General features: G+C 44.2%; 1 protein-coding gene across 1 annotated transcript in view; it reads right to left on the bottom strand.

Moving 5' to 3' along the window:
• Nucleotides 1-816: 816 nt before the first annotated feature.
• The window catches only part of LOC144495147 (15-hydroxyprostaglandin dehydrogenase [NAD(+)]-like), an 88,982-nt gene continuing 69,899 nt past the window's right edge, over nt 817-19,899 (bottom strand). Inside the window, exons 5-7 of the mRNA XM_078215110.1 lie at nt 16,147-16,223; nt 13,826-13,989; nt 817-5,802 (exon numbers count right to left, since the gene is read on the bottom strand). Of these exons, the coding sequence (XP_078071236.1) occupies nt 5,694-5,802; nt 13,826-13,989; nt 16,147-16,223 (350 nt within the window). The 3' untranslated portion in view covers nt 817-5,693. The remainder of the gene's footprint in view (nt 5,803-13,825; nt 13,990-16,146; nt 16,224-19,899) is intronic.

Here is a 19,899-nt window from a genome sequence, read left to right as displayed (position 1 = left end):
GTTCTCCAACCATCTAGCCACCTCCCCCTTTATCCCTAGTTACATCCTCAAAGAATTCCAGTGGATCTGTCAAGCAATATTTCCCTTTCTTAAATCCATGCTGATTCTGTCTGATCCTGCCACTGTTTTTCAAGTGCTCTGCTATTAAATCTTTTATGATTGACTCTAGCACTTTCCCCACTACTGACATCAGACTGACTGGCCTATAGTACCATGTTTTCCTATTTAAATATTGGGGTTACATTAGCTACCCTCCAATCAGCAGGAATTGCTCCTGAGTTTATAGAATCTTGGAAGATGACCACCAATGCATCCACTATTTCTAGGGCCACTTCCTTAAGTACTTTGGGGTATAGATTATCAGGCCCTGGGGATTTATCAGCCTTCAATCCCATCAATTTCCCAACACCATTTTCCCACCAATACTGATGTCCTTAAGTTCCTCCCTCTCACTGAAGCCCATGTTCGCCAACATTTCTGGTATGATATTTGGGTCCTCCTTTGTGAAGACAGAACCACAGAATGTATTTAGTTAGTCAGTCCATTTCTTTGTTTCCCATTATAAAATTCCCTGTTTCTGTCTTTGAGATACCTGCATTTGTCTTCACCAATCTTTTTCTCTTCACATTGTTATAATCCAGGTTGGAACCTCTGTGGTATTCTACTGGACTTTAACCTGGTGTTGTGAGACTTCTTACTGTATTCTATGAAGTCAGACTAGACCATAAGTTTTGCAGTTTGAATTTGGCTAAGGTGAGCCTGAAATGTTTCAGTCCAGGTATAATTTAAATGACCCACTCGGGAGCTTTTATCAAACAATGTTTATTTAGGAATACAGTTAACACGTAGAAAGTAAAATAGCAATCGTCTTTATCAATTATAAACAGGGGGAAAAAAACAACTATGATATGGTATAACCTTTAACAACTAAATGCAATATTCCAACCAAACAAACCTCCTTATAAACCTGCCACAGGTTTAACACAGAAAACAAGGATGATGCTGTTGGATTCCGCAGCTTTATTAACACGCATACAGACAAGCTTGGAGTCAGAACTGCTTCTTAAAACACCAGGGAGGGAGAGAGAGAGAGACAGAACACTCATCCAACCTGAAGTAAAACCTCTTCTAAATAGAACAGCAGCCAAAAGCCCAAAACTGAAAGTCAGAACTCTTGTCACCTGACCTGTCAATCATTCTTTCCCCCAGCAATTCAAAAGGTCAGAAACTCCCCGAAAGTCCATTAGGCCCAGAATAAAAATAAACCGAGTCCATTTAAACCATTTAAGCAGCAATGAAAGGATGTTTAAGCAGACAGCTCGGTGCCTGCTTAAAACTGCAGAGAACATGATTAAAAAAGTACATTTCTTAAAGGTATACAATATACCGATAGAAGCTTTCACAGTCAGTTTTTTATATTCCCCTGCAAGCTTATTCTCATACTCCATTTTGCCCATCTTAATCAATCCCTTTGTCCTCTTTTGCTGAGTCCTAGACTGCTCCCAATCCTCAGGTTTGCTGTCTTTTCTGGTCACTTAGCATGCCTCTTTCTTGGATCTAATACTAAGAATATAAGAACTAGGAGCAGGAGTAGGCCATCTGGCCCCTCGAGCCTGCTCCGCCATTCAATAAGATCATGGCTGATCTTTTTCTGGACTCAGCTCCACTTACCTGCCCGCTCACCATAATCCTTAATTCCTTTACTGTTCAAAAATGTATCTACCTTTGCCTTAAAAACATTCAACTAGGCAGCCTCAACTGATTCAGTGGGCAGGGAATTTCACAGATTCACAACTCTTCGTGTGAAGAAATTCCTCCTCAACTCAGTCCTAAATCTGCTGCTGCTTATTTTGAGGCTATGCCCCCTAGTTCTGGTTTCAGCCGCCTTGGAAAAAAACCTCCTTGCTTCTACCTTATCTATTCCCTTCATAATTTTGTATATTTTTATAAGATCCCCCCCTCATTCTTCTAAATTCCACCTCTATTTTCCCTTGTAAGTCATGGATTAGCTACCTTTCTTGTTTTATTTTTGTGTCAAACTGGAATGAATAATTGTTGCAGTAACCCGTGTTTTTGGAATGTTTGTCATTGCCATCCCTTTAAGCAACATTTTCCAATCCATTATAGACAATTTGCACCTCATACCATTGTAGTTTCCTCTCTTTATATTCAAGACCCTTGTTTCAGAATCAACTCCATTTGATGAAGAATTCTATCGTATTATGGTCTCTCATCCCAAGGGTCTCGTACAACCAGATTGCCAATTATTCCTTTCTCATTGCACAATAGCCAGTCGAGGAAGGCCTGTTTTTGAGTTGGTTCCTCAATGTATTGATCTAGAAAACCTTCCCGTACACACTTCAGGAATGACAGATTATGATTTCATGGTTACAGCATGTCGAGACTGGCTTTCTATTTCAGACTTTTTAATATTAAATAATTTTTTAGATGTGGTGGGTTTTGAGCCCCTGTCCTCATACCTGTCCCCATACCATTAGTCAGGCCACTTTTGGAGTCCAATGATATTACCACTAAACCACCATCTCTCTGCATGAGGCACATGAGGACGGCACAGTGGCACAGTGGTTGGCACTGCTGCCTCACAGCGCCAGGGACGCATTTTGAATTCCAGCCTCGGGTGACTGTCTGTGTGGAGTTTACACATTCTCCACATGTCTGTGTGGGTTTCCTCCGGGTGCTCCGGTTTCCTCCCACAGTCCAAAAATGTGTGGGTTAAGTTGATTGGCCATGCTAAATTGCCCCTTAGTGTCCCCAGATCTGTAGGTTAGGGGCATTAGCAAGGTAAATACCTGGGGTCACGGGGGGTAGGGCCTGGGTGGGATTGTTGTCAGTGCAGACTTGATGGGCCGAATGGCCTCCTTCTGCACTGTTGGGGTTCTATGATTGTATGAAATAAAAATAAAACTTGCCACACCATCTGATATGAGCCTAGGTACCAGATAGGACTAAGGTACATCAAGCCTAGCTGTATCATAATTGCAACAATGGATTGTAATGTTGAAGAAGTGGCTTATCCTCACCTTCTCGAGGACAATTAGGAAAGGGCAATTAATGCTGGCCTTGCCAATGATGACTGCATCCCATGAATGAATAAATCAAACAAAAATACGGAGCGTGTACAAACATTGTTAGATGACATATATTAAGAGCTTTTGAATATGAGGTGTGTATATTCATTGTTACCCAACACTTTTGAAAGCCTCTATATACAGGGAGGCTATGGACATTGTCACCCAATATATAATGGAAGCAGATAGACATAGGGAGCAAGTACATTGTTGAGTCATGTATACTGCAATCCTCAAGAGAGGAAGATATCAAGGTGCACTGATCAGTGTGGAGCTGACAAAATAGAAAAAAAAACTCTACGTCACAGACTTGTATGTACTTTGCCAGCCAATATACAGCTCAGTTGGCTGGACAGTTGGTTTGTGATGCAGAGTGGCTCCAACAGCATGGGCTCAATTCCCGTACCAGTTGAAGTTCTCAACCTTGCCCCTCGCCTGAGGTGTGGTGATCCTCAGGTTAAATCACCAGCAGTCAGCTCTCCCCCTCAAAGAGGAGAGCAGCCTATAGTCATCTGGGACCATGGCGACTTTACCTTTAGACATTGTAAACCAATACACACTGAGAGAGATAGCAAGTAGCAAGCAGGATGGTACATTGTCAACCAGCATATGTTAAAAGCCTCTGTATATCGGGAGCCGATATTGGAAAAATAGGGTCGACGATCCAATTAGCAACATTACCAGTTGGAAAATCTACGCTGCTGTATGCTTATGTATACTGGAAGCCTGTGTATACTGGAAGCCTGTGTATGCTGCATGCCTGTGTATATTGGTTGCCTGTATATATTGAGTGCCTATGCACACTGAATGCTTGTGTATACTGGGTGCCTGTGTATACGCGTCCAGGTGTACACTAGGTACCTGTGTGTGTGCATGCCTGTGTACACTGGGAGCTTGTGAATACTGGGTGCCTGTGTACATGCGTGCATGTGCACACTGGGTACCTTTGTATGTACATACCTGTGTACTTGGAGACTGTGTATACTGGGTGCTTGTGTAAATGGGTGTCTGTATATACTGGGTGTTTGTACATATGTGTGCCTGTATATACTGGAAGCCTGCATATACTGAGTGCCTGTGTACACTGGGTGCCTGTGCGTGCTGCATGTCTGTATACTGAGTGCCTGTGTATACTGAGTGCCTGTGTATACTGAGTGCTTGTGTATACTGAGTGCTTATGTATACTGCATGTCTGTGTATACTATGTATCTGTGTATGTTGCATGTCTGTGTATGCTGCATGTCTGTGTATACTGCATGTCTGTGTGTGCTGCATGTCTGTATATGCTGCATGTCTGTGTATATTGCGTGTCTGTGTATACCGTGTGCCTGTGTATACTGTGTGACTGTATACTGGGTGTCCATGAATATTACTGCTCATGTATGCTTTTCTAATACAAGAATGACGTTTTGACAATGGCTGTGAGGAATGTTATTATAAAAACAAGTCGTGTCTTTGGCACATTTGCACAGCCCTTGAATAGTACAAAATAAAGTGGAAATGATGGAATAAGTGACTTGCAATGTTACTTCACACGATATTTTACTGGTATTTTGATAAGGGAAAACATCCTGGGGGAAATTGAAGAAATACTTTCAGAGGGAAAGATATGCACCATCAGAGGGGTAGCAGGGGAGGGGGACTAATTGGATAGCTTTTTTCAAATGGCCAGCAGAGACTAGATGGATCAAATGGCCTCCTATGAATTGATGATGCTCCCCCTTTGCTGAAAGAAGTGGACCTTTAATGATCGTGGTCCACCCTCCCCCATTAAAACCAGTCACGAGGGGACATGGGTTCAAGGTGAGGGGCAGGAGGTTCAGGGGGGATGTGAGGAAGAAATCTTTGACCCAGAGGGTGGTGATGGTCTGGAATGTGCTGCCTGGGAGGGTGGTGGAGGCGGGATGCCTCACATCCTTTAATGTTATGATGAGCACTTGGCACGCCATAACATTCAGGGCTATAGGCCAAGTGCTGGCAGATGGGAGTTCAGGTGTTTATCGTGTGCCGGTGCAGATTCGATGGGCCGAAGGGCCTCTTCTGCAATGTATGATTCTATGATTCCAAGAATGGCAAATTCTCAGATTAACGCCTCTAAACAGGTTGGCTGCCGACACAGGGATTTATTGTTCCCATATCTGCTCTAATTCACGATCGGCATTGTGGAAGTGAAGTGAATATTTGCAAAACATTTTAATACAAAATGACAATTGTCCATCATTTGCAATGTCATTCGCATTGACTGACAAATGATAAATAAAGTCAGGAAGGATTATATTGGCTGGAATTTTACTGCCACGCCCGCGCTGGAATCGGGGTGGTTGCGGCTTGCTGAACAGAATTCTCCAATAGCCTCGGGAGGGGTCTTACGAGCCTCGGGCGAGCGAAATAGTAAAGTTCTGGCAATTACCTTTCCCTTCCCACCAAACATATTTTGGCTTTACATGGATCACCATAAATTGCTTTTTTATATAGTTCAGAATTTTGCAGTTTGTTGAATTAGAGGAATATAAATCAGGAGCCGATGTCGGAGACCGTGTGCAACGCAAACATTTCTGGCCAATAGACAAATTAAGTTGAGGTTGGTCCATTGCTGAGAGGGGGTTAATATTTCTCAAAGTGAACACCCTTGGTTGTCGTGATTTTCATTACAGCTCCGTTCAAGCTGTCATCTTCAAGCAGCTCTACAAAACTCTCGGCTATGACTGATGGTCTGCAGTAAAGAACATAGAGTTCAGTGGTGTGAGGAACGACTTTTGAAATAAAAACCATTCAGTTAGAGGAGTGTCACTGCAACAGAAGCAAAATACTGCGGATACCAGAGATCGGAAGTGAAAAACAAATAGAAGATCTGGCGGCATCTGTGGAGGGAGAAACCAAGTCAACGTTTCAACTCCACATGACCTCTTCTTCAGAGGTCTAAACATTAACTCTGTTTCTCTCTCCATGGATGCCGGCAGACCTGCTGAGTTTTCCCAACATATCAATATAATAATATTTATAATATGGGGCGGCACGGTGGCACAGTGGTTAGCACTGCCGCCTCACAGTGCCAGGGACTCGGGTTCGATTCCCGGCTTGGGTCACTGTCTGTGTGGAGTCTGCACGTTCTCCCCGTGTCTGCATGGGTTTCCTCCGGGTGCTCCGGTTTCCTCCCACAGCCTGAAAGACGTGCTGGTTAAGTGCATTGGCCGTGCTAAATTCTCCCTCAGTGTACCCGAACAGATGCCAGAGTGTGGCGACTTAGGGATTTTCACAGTAACTTCATTGCAGTGTGAATGTAAGCCTACTTGTGACACTTAATAAATAAACTTTAAAACTTTTAGATGATGATTTAATGGTCATCTGACTGGGTTAGTGCTCCAGAGGCCTGCGGGCTAAATCAGTGGGGCCACGAGTTTAAATCCTAGCATGGCAGCTATCTGAATTTTAAATTCAATTAATAAAAGCTGGCATGAAAAGCTAACCAGAAAATTATCACTGATCATTGCTAAATATCACTCTGGCTCCCTTTCGAGAAAGAAGCCCAACATTCGAGTTTTTCGAGGAGGTTACCAGGAAAGTGGATGAAGGGAAGGCGGTGGATGTTGTCTACCTGGATTTCAGCAAGGCCTTTGACAAGGTCCCTCATGGGAGGTTAGTTAGGAAGGTTCAGTCGCTAGGTATACATGGGGAGGTAGTAAATTGGATAAGACACTGGCTCAATGGAAGAAGCCAGAGAGTGGTTGTGGAGGATTGCTTCTCTGAGTGGAGGCCTGTGACTAGTGGTGTGCCGCAGGGATCGGTGTTGGGTCCATTGTTGTTTGTCATCTATATCAATGATCTGGATGATAATGTGGTAAATTGGATCAGCAAGTTTGCTGATGATACAAAGATTGGAGGTGTAGTGGACAGTGAGGAAGGTTTTCAAAACTTGCAGAGGGATTTGGACCAACTAGAAAAATGGGCTGAAAAATGGCAAATGGAATTTAACGCAGACAAGTGTGAGACATTGCACTTTGGAAGGACAAACCAAAGTAGAACGTACTCGGTAAATGGTAGGACTCTGAAGAGTGCAGTTGAACAGAGGGATCTGGGAATACAGGTACAGAATTCCCTAAAAGTGACGTCACAGGTGGATAGGGTCGTAAAGAGTGCCTTTGGTACATTGGCCTTTATAAATCGGAGTATCGAGTATAAAAGTTGGAGTGTTATGGTAAGGTTATATAAGGCATTGGTGAGGCCGAATTTGGAGTATTGTGTACAGTTTTGGTCACCTAGTTACAGGAAGGATGTAAATAAGATTGAAAGAGTGCAGAGAAGGTTCACAAGGATGTTACCGGGACTTGAGAAGCTGAGTTACGGAGAGAGATTGAATAGGTTGGGACTTTATTCCCTGGAGCGTAGAAGATTGAGGGGAGATTTGATAGAGGTGTATAAGATTTTGATGGGTATAGATAGAGTGAATGTAAGCAGGCTTTTTCCGCTGAGGCGAGGGGAGAAAAAAACCAGAGGGCATGGGTTAAGGGTGAAAGGAGAAAAGTTTAAAGGGAATATTAGGGGGGGCTTCTTCACGCAGAGAGTGGTGGGAGTGTGGAATGAGCTGCCGGATAAAGTGGTAAATGCGGGGTCACTTTTAACATTTAAGAAAAACTTGGACGGGTTCATGGATGAGAGGGGTGTGGAGGGATATGGTCCAAGTGCAGGTCAGTGGGACTAGGCATAAAATGGTTCGGCACAGACAAGAAGGGCCAAAAGGCCTGTTTCTGAGCTGTAATTTTCTATGGTTCTATGGTTCTATGGTTCTATTCTTATCTGGCCTACACGTGACTGCAGAACCAAGGTAATTTGGTCGACTATGAATTGGTCTAATTTAGTTTGGGAGTAAGGAAGACATGTTGAACTGTATATGATGCTAGTGAAGCTGCATGTGGACTATTTGTGTCCAGCTTTGGATATTGAATTTGATGATCAGCCATGATCAAAGTGATTGGCGCAGCAGGCTTGAAGGGCTGAATGGCCTACTCCTGCTTCTAGTTTCTATATTTCTATGTTTCTTTGTCTCTACTCTTTCCATAGCTGTCCTCTTGCCCTTTTTCTATTCATTCTTGGGAAGTGGGTGTCACTGGCTGGGCCAGTATTTATTGCCCATCCTAATTACCCTTGAGAAGGTGGTGGTGAGCTGCCTTCTCGAAGAGCTTCAGTCCCATGTGGTGTAGGTAAACCCACAGTGCTGTTCGGGAGGGAGTTCCAGGATTTTGATCCCTATTGTATTGATAAAACATCTTTGGGTTCACCTTGATTTTGCTTGCCAATATTCTTTCACGCCCTCTCCTTTCGTTTTCCAAATTTTCTTTGTGAATTCACCCCCTCCTCTTTCTATACTCCTCTTAGTTTTCTGTAGAATGGAGTTCTCAGTGTGTGAAATAAGCTTTTGTTTCCTGCCTTATCTTAACCCTGTGAGCTCTGAGACACCTGGGGCGGGCAGGTGGGGTGGGGTGGGGCAGGGGGAGGGGGGGCTCTAGATTTGCCTTTTTCTTTCTGGGGACATGTTTATTCTGAACTCCTTGAATCTTCCCTTTGATTGCCTCCCACTGCTCTGACACTGATTTACCTTCAAGTAACTGTTTCCACTCCACTTTTGCTAAATCACTCCTCAGATTAGTAACATTGATCTTATCCCAATTTAGAACTTTAGCTCTTGTTTTGTCCTTTCCCTTTTCCATGATTATGTTTAAACAAAACAAGTTCTGTTCATGTTTTCCTTCCTTATAATTGCACAGTTTTACACTCGGATATCTTTCTAAGGCAAACTGTCACCACAGTTCCTCTGGGTGAAGTGCTGACCTGGTGAAGATTTTCATCTTCGCTTCAACTCACTTTGTCCTGAACAGTAAGAAGTCTCACAACACCAGGTTAATGTCCAACAGGTCTATTTGGTAACACGAGCTTTCGGAGTGCTGCCCCTTCATCAGGTGAATGCCTTGTGGCACTCACCTGATGAAGGAGCAGCGCTCCAAAAGCTCGTGCTACCAAATAAACATAAGAACATAAGAACTAGGAGCAGGAGTAGGCCATCTGGCCCCTCGAGCCTGCTCCGCCATTCAATAAGATCATGGCTGATCTTTTTGTGGACTCAGCTCCACTTACCCGCCCGCTCACCATAACCCTTAATTCCTTTACTGTTCAAAAATTTATCTATCCTTGTCTTAAAAACATTCAATGAGGTAGCCTCAACTGCTTCACTGGACAGGGAATTCCACAGATTCACAACCCTTTGTGTGAAGAAGTTCCTCCTCAACTCAGTCCTAAATCTGCTTCCCCTTATTTTGAGGCTATGCCCCCTAGTTCTAGTTTCATCCGCCAGTGGAAACAACTTCCCTGCTTCTATCTTATCTATTCCCTTCATAATCTTATGTTTCTATAAGATCTCCCCTCATTCTTCTGAATTCCAATGAGTATAGCCCCAGTCTACCCAGTCTCTCCTCATAAGCCAACCCTCTCAACTCCGGAATCAACCTAGTGAATCTCCTCTGCACCCCCTCCAGTGCCAGTATATCCTTTCTCAAGTAAGGAAACCAAAACTGTACACAGTACTCCAGGTGTGGCCTCACCAGCACCTTATACAGCTGCAACATAATCTCACTGTTTTTAAACTCCATCCCTCGAGCAATAAAGGACAAAATTCCATTTGCCTTCTTAATTACCTGCTGCACCTGCAAACCAACTCCTTGAGATTCCTGCACAAGGACACCCAGGTCCCTCTGCAGCATGTTGCAATTTTTTACCATTTAAATAATAGTCCATTTTGCTGTTCTTCCTACCAAAATGGATGACCTCACATTTACCAACATTGTACTCCATCTGCCAGACCCTCGCCCACTCACTTAGACTATCTATATCCCTTTGCAGACTTTCAGCGTCCTCTGCACACTTTGCTCTTCCACCCATCTTAGTGTCATCTGCGAATTTTGACACACTACACTTGGTCCCCAACTCCAAATCATCTATGTAAATCATAAACAATTGTGGTCCCAACACTGATCCCTGAGGCATATCACTAGTCACTGATCGCCAACCAGAAAAACACCCATTTACCCCCACTCTTTGCTTTCTGTTAGTTAACCAATCCTCTATCCATGCTAATACATTACCCGTAACACTGTGCACCTTTATCTTACGTAGCAGTCTTTGGTGCGGCACCTTGTCAAATCTCTTCTGGAAATCCAGATACACCACATCCACAGGTTCCGCATTGTCCACTGCACATGTAATGTTCTCAAAGAATTCCACCAAATTAATCAAACATGATCTTCCCTTCATGAATCCATGCTGCGTCTTACCAATGGGACAATTTATATCCAGATGTCTCGCTATTTCTTCGTTGATGATAGATTCAAGCATTTTCCCTACTACAGAAGTTAAGCTAACCGGCCTATAGTTACCTGCCTTTTGTCTACCTCCTTTTTTAAACAGTGGCATCACATTTGCTGTTTTCCAATCTGCGGGAACCACCCCAGAGTCCAGCGAATTTTGGTAAATTACCACTAGTGCATTAGCTATTTCTCCCACCACCTCTTTTAGTACCCTGGGATGCATTCCATCAGGACCAGGAGACTTGTCTACCTTTAGCCCCATTAACTTGCCCAACACTACCTCTTTCATGGTACTGATAGTTTCTAGGTCTTCACCTGCCCTAGCCTTCCTGTCATCAATTTTTGGCATGTTATTTGTGTCTTCCACTGTGAAGACTGACACAAAATACCTGTTCAATGCCTCAGCCATTTTCTCATTTCCAATTATTAGATCCCACTTCTCATCCTCTAAAGGACCAATGTTCACTTTCGCCACTCTTTTTCGTTTTATATATTTGTAGAAACTTTTGCTATCTGTTTTTATATTCTGAGCTAGTTTACTCTCATAATCCATCTTACTTTTCTTTATAGCTTTTTTCGTGGCTTTCTTCTGACCTTTAAAGATTTCCCAATCCTTTAGGTTCCCACTAATCTATGCCACTTTGTATGCATTTGTAACCTGTTGGACTTTAACCTGGTGTTGTGAGACTTCTTACAGTGCTCACCCCAGTCCAATGCCGGCATCTCCACATCATTTGTCCTGAACAGTCACTCAAACCTGATCAGGTGGAGCATCTGGAATAACATTTGTGCCACACAAACGCCAGGCAACAACCATCCCCAACAGGACACACCCTAACCATCTTCCCTTCACACTGGCATTATCATCACTGAATCCTCCACTCTCAACACCTTGAGGGTTATCATTGACCAGAATCTCAACTGGACTAACCGTCGAAATACTGTAGCTACAGGAGCAGGTCAGAAGCTGGAATTCTGAGGCTGTAACTCACCTACTGACTCACTCACCTATTGACTCCCCCCAAAGCCTGTCCGCTATCTACAAGGCACAAGTCAGGAGTGTGATGGAATACTCTCCAATTTCCTGGATGAATGCGGTTCCAATAAACATAGAAACATAGAAAAACTACAGCACAAACAGGCCCTTCGGCCCACAAGTTGTGCCAAACACGTCCCTACCTTCTAGACCGACCTATAACCCTCCATCCTATTAAGCTCCATGTACTCATCCAGGAGTCTCTTAGAGACCCTATTGAGTTTGCCTCCACCACCATTGACGGCAGCCGATTCCACTCGCCCACCACCCTCTGTGTGAAAAACTTACCCCTAACATCTCCCCTGTACCTACCCCCCAGCACCCTAAACCTGTGTCCTCTCGTAGCAGACATTTCCACCCTGGGAAAAAGCCTCTGAGAGTCCACCCGATCTATGCCTCTCAACATCTTATACACCTCTAATAGGTCTCCTCTCATCCTTCATCTCTCCAAGGAGAAAAGACCGAGCTCCCTCAGCCTATCCTCATAAGGCATGCCACTCAATCCAGGCAACATCCTTGTCAATCTCCTCTGCACCCTTTCAATCTTTTCCACATCCTTCCTATAGTGAGGCAACCAGAACTGAGCACAGTACTCCGAGTGGGGTCTGACGAGGGTCTTATATAGCTGCATCATTATCCCCGGACTCCTAAACTCAATCCCTCGAAGGCCAGCACACCATACGCCTTCTTAACCACCTCCTCCACCTGTGGGGCCGATTTTAGAGTCCTATGGACCCGGACCAGTACGAAGAGTCTTTCCCTCAAGAAGTTCAATGCTATCCAGGACAAAGTGGCCCACTTGATGGTAGCCCATTCACCACCTTCAGCATTCAGACTCTCCACCACTGACACACAGTGGCAGTAGCATGCACTGTCTGCAAGATGCAACACAGCAACTCGCCAAGGCACCTTCGACAGCACCTCCCAAACCCATGATGTTTACCACATGGAAGGGCAAGGGCAGCAGACACATGGGAAGACCAGATCCCAGAAATTTCCCTCCAAATCACTCACCAAATCCTTCACTATTTAAAAAGAAAATCGTTCATGGCATGTGGGCATCGCTGGCTGGGCCAGTATTTATTACCCATCCTTGAGGGAATTTTGAGATTCAACCACATTGCTGTGGTTCTGGAGTCACATATAGACCAGACCAGGTAAGGACGGCAGATTTCCTTTCTTAAAGGACATTAGTGAACCAGATGGGTTTTTACAACAATCAACAATGGTTTCATGGTCATCAGTAGATTCTTAATTCCAGATTTTTATTGAATTCAAATTTCACCATCTGCCAAGGTGGGATTCAAATCTGGATCCCCAGAACATTACCCTGAGTCTGTGGATTACTAGTCCAGCAACAATACCACTATGCCAGTACCTATCCTTAGTCTAGTTGCCAGTCAGAAAACTGGAACTCCCTTCCTAACAGCACTGTGGTTGTACCTACAGCAGATGTTGCTGTTCAAGATGGTGACTCACTACCAATTTCTTGAGGGGATCAGGGGGGAGCAATAAATGTTGGCCTAGCCAGCAATGCCCAAATCCCAATTAATAAAATTAGGTTGACTGGCCATGCCAAATTGCCCCTTAGTGTGAGGGAGATTAGGAGGGTAAATATATGGGGTAATGGGAATAGGATCTGGGTGGGACTGTTGTCGGTCTAGGCTCGATGGGCCAAATGGCCTCCTTCTTCACTGTAGATTCTATGATTCTGATAAAAAAAGTATTTGGTGGGGAAACATGGGCTTCCTCAGGGGTTCACATACCTAGCAGCTGTCAGATAATCCATCAATTTTTAACCCCTCTTCCCTTTATCCCAGCCATGATGTCAATGGCAACCCTCAAGGTGTTGAGAGTGGGGGATTCAGTGATGATAATGCCAGTGTGAAGGGAAGATGGTTGGGGTGTGTCCTGTTGGGGATGGTTGTTGCCTGGCACTTGTGTGGCACAAATGTTATTCCGGATGCTCCACCTGAACAGGTTTGAGTGACTGTTCAGGACAAATGATGTGGAGATGCCGGCGTTGGACTGGGGTGAGCACTGTAAGAAGTCTCACAGCACCAGATTAAAGTCCAACAGGTTTGTTTGGAATCATGAGCTTTTGGAGCACTACTCCTTCATCAGGGGAGTGGAGAGGATTACAAGCCTCCACTCACCTGATGAAGGAGCAGCGCTCCGAAAGCTCGTGATTCCAAATAAACCTGTTGGACTTTAACCTGGTGTTGTGAGACTTCTTACTTTATCCCAGCAGCCTAGAGAACCTGAAGAAAAACAGTTAGAATGCAGATTTATCATGAGGCAATTATATAACAGCACAGTAACAGGATTATAAAATGATAACTTACTCTAGTACTCCAAAGACATTTATTAAATTCTTGACACTGTCCTTGAATTGATAAAAAATTCCTAGATTTTCTTCATGGTTTATAGTGTCAAGAATGGAAGTGTTGACAAAACTTGGGCACAGGGCATTGATCCGTATCCCGTAATTTCCAAGTCTAGAAGCTTCCTGGAGGAAAGAGGGATCGCCATTAGCTCTTGGTCAGAAATTGCAGCCCCTCATCATTCGTCCAGTGTGTCAGTTGATAACCCAGTGAATGTGTGACTGAGCAGGACAGGGAGATTGCTGTGTTGATCCCTGCTCAGTGACGCCAGCAGATCTCAATGGGAAAATCGCTGGCGAGCTGGGCAGGGGAGAGGAGTGGGGTCACAAGCGCCCTGAGCCTGGAGAGTGGGACGGGGAGAAACCTCAGCCAGGGTTTTCACTGCGGATTAATTGTAGATTCTGAAATTAGAACTGAAACTGCTGGAAATGTTCAGCAGGTCTTGCAGCATCAGTAGTGAGAAAGAGAGAGAGGAATCAAAAGGCAGATTATTATCTAAATGGAGAGAGACTGCAGGTGAGTGAAGTGCAGAGGGATCTAGGTATTCTAGTGCATGAATCACAAAAAGATAGCAGGCAGGTCCAACAAGTCGTTAAGAAGGCAAATGGCATTTTGGCCTTTATTGCAAAGGGGTTGGAGTTTAAAAATAGGGGGGTTCTGTTGCAATTGTACAGGGTGTTGGTGAGGTCTCACCTGGAATACTGCATGCAGTTTTAGTACTCTTACCTGAAAAAAGAAGCAGTAACACTGGAGGCAGTCCAAAGGAGATTCACCAGGCTAATTCCTGGGATGAGAGGGTTATCCTTTCAAGAGAGACTAAATAGAGGAGCTATAAGAAAATGGCACAGGAAAGGAGCTGAGACCGGCATAGATCAGCCATGATCGTATTGAATAGCGGGGCAGGCTTGAAGGGCCCGGTGGCCAACTCCTGCTTCTATTTCATGTCTTCTTGTGAGAGTTGGCATAAGTGGGTATTTTTCCAGTTGCCGAGAGATAAAGGATGGTGTACTCCCAGGATCAGGACTATCAGGATCAGCACTGAGGCCTTAGCCTTCTAAAATTCATATAAATGACTTGGATGAAGGGACCAGTGGTAATGATCACTAAATTCACTGATAGGCAGGAAAGGAAGCTGTGATGAGGACATGAAATAGGGCAATCGGGAGAAACCTCTTTACCCAGAGGGCGGTTAGAATGTGCAATCTGTTACCACATGGAGTAGTTGAGGTGAATGGATAATTTAAGGGAAAGCTGGATAAACACACGAGGGAGAAAGGAATGGAAGGATATGCTGATAAAGTGAGATTCAATGGAGTGGGAGGAGGTTTTTGTGGAGCATAAACGTGGGGCGGGATTTTACAACCGCGTTCATCCCGAAACCGGAAAAGCCCGCCCAAGGCCAACGGACCTTTCCATGGTCCGTCCCTCACCCGCTCTGATTCCCATGGCTGGCAGAGCAGTAAAATTCCGGTCATAGTATCAAACCAGTTGAGCTGAATGGTCTGTTTGTATGTTGTAGATTCTGTGTAATGTTGCAGAGCTAGGTATTGTATAGGAAATGACAGCAGTATCAGGTGATTTTTTAAAAATTCATTTATGGGGCATGGGCGTCACTGGCTGGCCAGCATTTATTACCCATCCCTAGTTGCCCTTGGAGGGCAGTTGAGAATCAACCACATTGCTGTGGCTCTGGAGTCACATGTAGGCCAGACCAGGTAAGGACGGCAGATTTCCTTCCCTAAAGGATATGAGTGAACCAGTTGGGTTTTTATGACAATCAGCAATGGTTTTATGGTCATCAGTAGAATCATAGAATCCCTAGAGTGCAGAATAAGGCCATTCAGCCCATCAAGTCACAATCCCACCAGGCCCTAACCCCATAGCCCCACATTTTTACCCTTGCTCGTCCCTCTGACACTAAGGGGCAATTTAGCATGGCCAATCAACCTAACCCACACATCTATGGACAGTGGGAGGAAACCGGAGCACCCGGAGGAAATCCATGCAGACACGGGGAGAACATCCAAACTCCACACAGACAGTCACCCGAGGCCGGAATTGAACCCGGGTCCCTGGCGCTGTGAGGCGGCAGTGCTTACCACTGTGCCACCATTCGCCTTTTCTTATTGTCAGATTTTTATTGAATTCAAATTCCACCATCTGTCATGGCGGGATTCGAAACCCAGGTCCCCAGAACATTAGCTGAGTTTCTGGATTAATAGTTAAGCAATAATACCACTCGGTCATCACCTCCTGTAACTGTTATTGTTTACAATACTTACAGCAAGAGATCGGGTGAAACCAAGTACACCGTGCTTTGAAGCTGTGTACACTGGGGCATGCGCTGCTGGTATGAAACCTGAATAGATTAAATAAATTACAGGATAAGATAACATGAATTTATTATCGCCCGCATCGTCAGTTGAGGGCATAAGCTCCCTCAGCAAGAATAAACCTGTCAGCCACCAGTAATAGATGATGAATCTGGTAGCAAACTCCCTCAAACCTCATTGCAATGCCAATTCTAGGCACTTGACCTTCTCAAAAAGGCCTTTCCCTCTCAGTCAATCACTCAATAAAAAACTGCATTGAAGATTTTTATCACATTGACCCAGAATTTGGTGACAATAATAATGGCATTGTTAGCATTCATCATTGTTACTCCTCGCACTGTTCCATTGTTATCTTGCTTATGAATGATCATGATTCGATATAAGAAATAAAATGGGAATGGAGAAAATCATGGGACTTAAGACTGATAAGTCATAGAGTTATAGAGACATACAGCATGGAAACAGGCCCTTCAGCCCACTCGTCCATGCCGACCAGATTTCCTCAACTGAACTAGTCCCATTTGTCTGCGTTTGGCCCATATCCCTCTAAACATTTCCTATCCATGTACCTGTCCAAATGTCTTTTAAACATTGTAATTGTACCCGCCTCTACCACCTCCTCTGGCAGCTCATTCCAGATACCCACCACCCTCTGTGTGAAAAGGTTGCCCCTCAGCTCCCTTTTAAATCTTCCCCCTCTCACCTTAAACCTATGTCCTCTAGTTTTGGATTCCCCTCCCCTGGGGAAAAGATCTTGGCTTTATCTATGCCCCTCATGATTTTATAAATGTTTATAAGGCCACCCCTCATCTTCCGATGTGGCAAAGAAGAAAATGTCAGCCTATCCTTATAATTCAAACCTTCCAGTCCGGGTAACATCCTTGTAGATCTTTTTTGTGCCCTTTCCAGTTTAATAACATCCTTCCTATAGCAGGGTGACCAGAATTGTACACAGTACTCCAAATGTAGCCTTACCAATGCCTTGTACAGTTGTAACATAACGTCCCAGCTCCTGTACTCAATGCTGTGACCGATGATTTGATTTGATTTGATGGTTTCTACCCAACAGTGTTAAAAGGAGAGAAGTGCTAATGATTATCTTTCAAAACTCTCTTGATTTGGGGATTGTGTCACTGGTTTTGAAATTTTCTCTTGTCGCTCCATTATTTATTTGATTTGATTTATTATTGTCCCATGTATTGGTATACAGTGAAAAGTATTGTTTCTTGCACGGTATACAGACAAAGCATACCGTACATAGCGAAGGAAACGAGAGAGTGCAGAATGTAATGTTACAGTCATAGCTAGGGTGCAGAGAAAAATCAACTTAGTGCGAGGTATGTCCATTCAAAAGTCTGACAGCAGCAGGGAAGAAGCTGTTCTTGAGCCGGTTGGTATGTGACCTCAAACTTTTGTATCTTTTTCCCGGCGGAAGAAGGTGGAAGTGAGTATGTCTGGGGTGCGTGGAGTCCTTAATTATGCTGGCTGCTTTTCCAAGGCAGCAGGAAAAATAGGTGAAAAAAAACAAGCAACTACAGGCTTATCAATTTGCATCCAAAAGGCAAGAGGTTATTTGCAACAAAAGAAACCCCATGGAATTGGAGGTAATCTTTTGAGAAGTTGGATAATGGTTGGGAGGGAGAAGGCAGAAAATGGGAAAAGAGGGTTTGAAAATTGCTTGGTGGATACAAGTGATGTTTCCAGGGATTTGTTCTGGTGTCTGAATCTGTCATCATATTTATTGATGACTTTGATGGAGGAAATACCCAAGTTCCCAGATGTCTCTTACGTTACAAGATTCCGTAAGTAATGCAGCAAGTTGCAAAGGGACATTGGCAAGTTAAATGAATAAGCTAAACAGTGGCAAATGGAGTTTAATGGGGAGAGGGAGGGTAGTATGTGCTTCACCACCTAAGGAAGAAAAATCAGAATACTTTCCAACCGGTGCTAAACTAGGAATAGTGGAGGAGCAGAAAGATTTGGGATTCTAAGTTAACAAATGCATGGGTTTCCTTCAGGTGCTCTGGTTTCCTCCTTCCACAGTCTGAAAGATATGCTGGTTAGGTACATTGGCCATGCTAAATTCTCCCTCAGTGTACCCGAACAGGCGCCAGAGTGTGGTGACTAGGGGATTTTCACAGTAACTTCATTGCAGTGCTAATGTAAGCCTACTTGTAACACTAATAAATAAACTTTAAACTTAAAACAAATCATCAAAAGCAAGTGAGAAGGTACAAAACATAGGAACAAGGGTAGACCATTCAGCCCATCAAGTCTGCTCCACCATTCAGTTAGATCATGCCTGATCATCTTCCACATTGTCATTTTCTCGAGTTATCCCAATATCCCTTCATGTCAATATTATCCAGAAATCTATCAATTTCCATCTTGAACATGCTAAATGATTGAGCTTCCACAGCCCTCTGGGGTTGAGAATTCCAAGGATTCACCACCCTCTCTGAGTGAAGAAATTTCTCCTCTTAAATGCTCTTTCTCCTCTTAAATGCTCTACCCTTTATTCTGAGACCGTGTCCCGCCTGGTTCTACTTACCAGCCAGTGGAACTATCTTATCCACACCTGCCCTGGCACATCTGTAAGAATTTTGTAAGTTTCAATGATTGCACCTCTCATTCTTTGAAACTCGAGAGAATACAAGGTTGGTTTCCTCAATCTCTCCTCGTCCGACTTTCCCATTTTTGTGGAGATTCTATGAAATCAATAGGGAGTCAGCATCCAGCAACAGAGAAACTAGAAGCAGGAGGAGGCTGTTCGGCCCTTCAAGCCCTTCAAGTCTGCTCTGCCACTAATTTTGATCATTGCTGATCATCGAATTCAATATCCTGATACCGCCTTCCCCCCATATCCCTTGATCTCTTTAGCCCCAAGAGCTATATCTAATTCTTTTTTAAAAATTTCTTCTTGAAATCTCAGGTGAGGAGTCTTCATTCAAGCATTTGCATGGAGATCAGAGGTAGAACAAGGGTCAATATCCAAAAATCTGGTTTGGTTGAGTCAACTCTTACACATTTGTACCTAGACCACAGTCACAGTGAAAACCTCAACATCCCTGACTGCTCACTGACTCATTGTCTAACCGCATTCCTGTTCTATTGTGTAGGCTCAAATAAGCAAGGTTTGTCCTCACTGTTACTTTGCTATTGCTGGTAAGGCTGTGTTAGTATTTCCAGCAGCCTTTGCCACTGTTGCACAATTCACCTTTGTGGTGGCACGGTGGCACAGTGGTTAGCACTGCTGCCTCACAGCACCAGGGACCTGGGTTCGATCCCAGCCTCGGGTCACTGTCTGTGTGGAGTTTGTGCGTTCTCCCCGTGTTTGCATCAGTTTCCTCTGGGTGCTCCAGTTTCCTCCCACATTCCAAAGCTGTGCAAGTTAGGTGGAGTGACCATGCTAAATTGTTCCTTAGTGTCCCAAGATGTGCAGGTCAGGTGGGTTAATATGTGGGGTTACGGGGATAGGGTCTGGACAGGACGCTCTGTTGGAGAGTCAGTGTAGACTCGATGGGCTGAATGGCCTCCTTCTGCACTGTTGGGATTCTATGATTCTATTCTATATCTCTACTAACTGCTTTATTCTCCCACAATCCTATCATCCCAGGTCTGGTGATCACCCATTCCACTCCCTCTGTGGCAAGTAAATCCTTCTTTTGATAAGGATACTAAAACTGTACACAGTACCCTAGG

This window comes from Mustelus asterias, chromosome 6, assembly GCF_964213995.1.
Source record: "Mustelus asterias chromosome 6, sMusAst1.hap1.1, whole genome shotgun sequence".
Taxonomy (NCBI): domain Eukaryota; kingdom Metazoa; phylum Chordata; class Chondrichthyes; order Carcharhiniformes; family Triakidae; genus Mustelus; species Mustelus asterias.
Note: the sequence above shows the minus strand (reverse complement) of the source record. Positions and strands in the feature narration are given on the sequence as shown.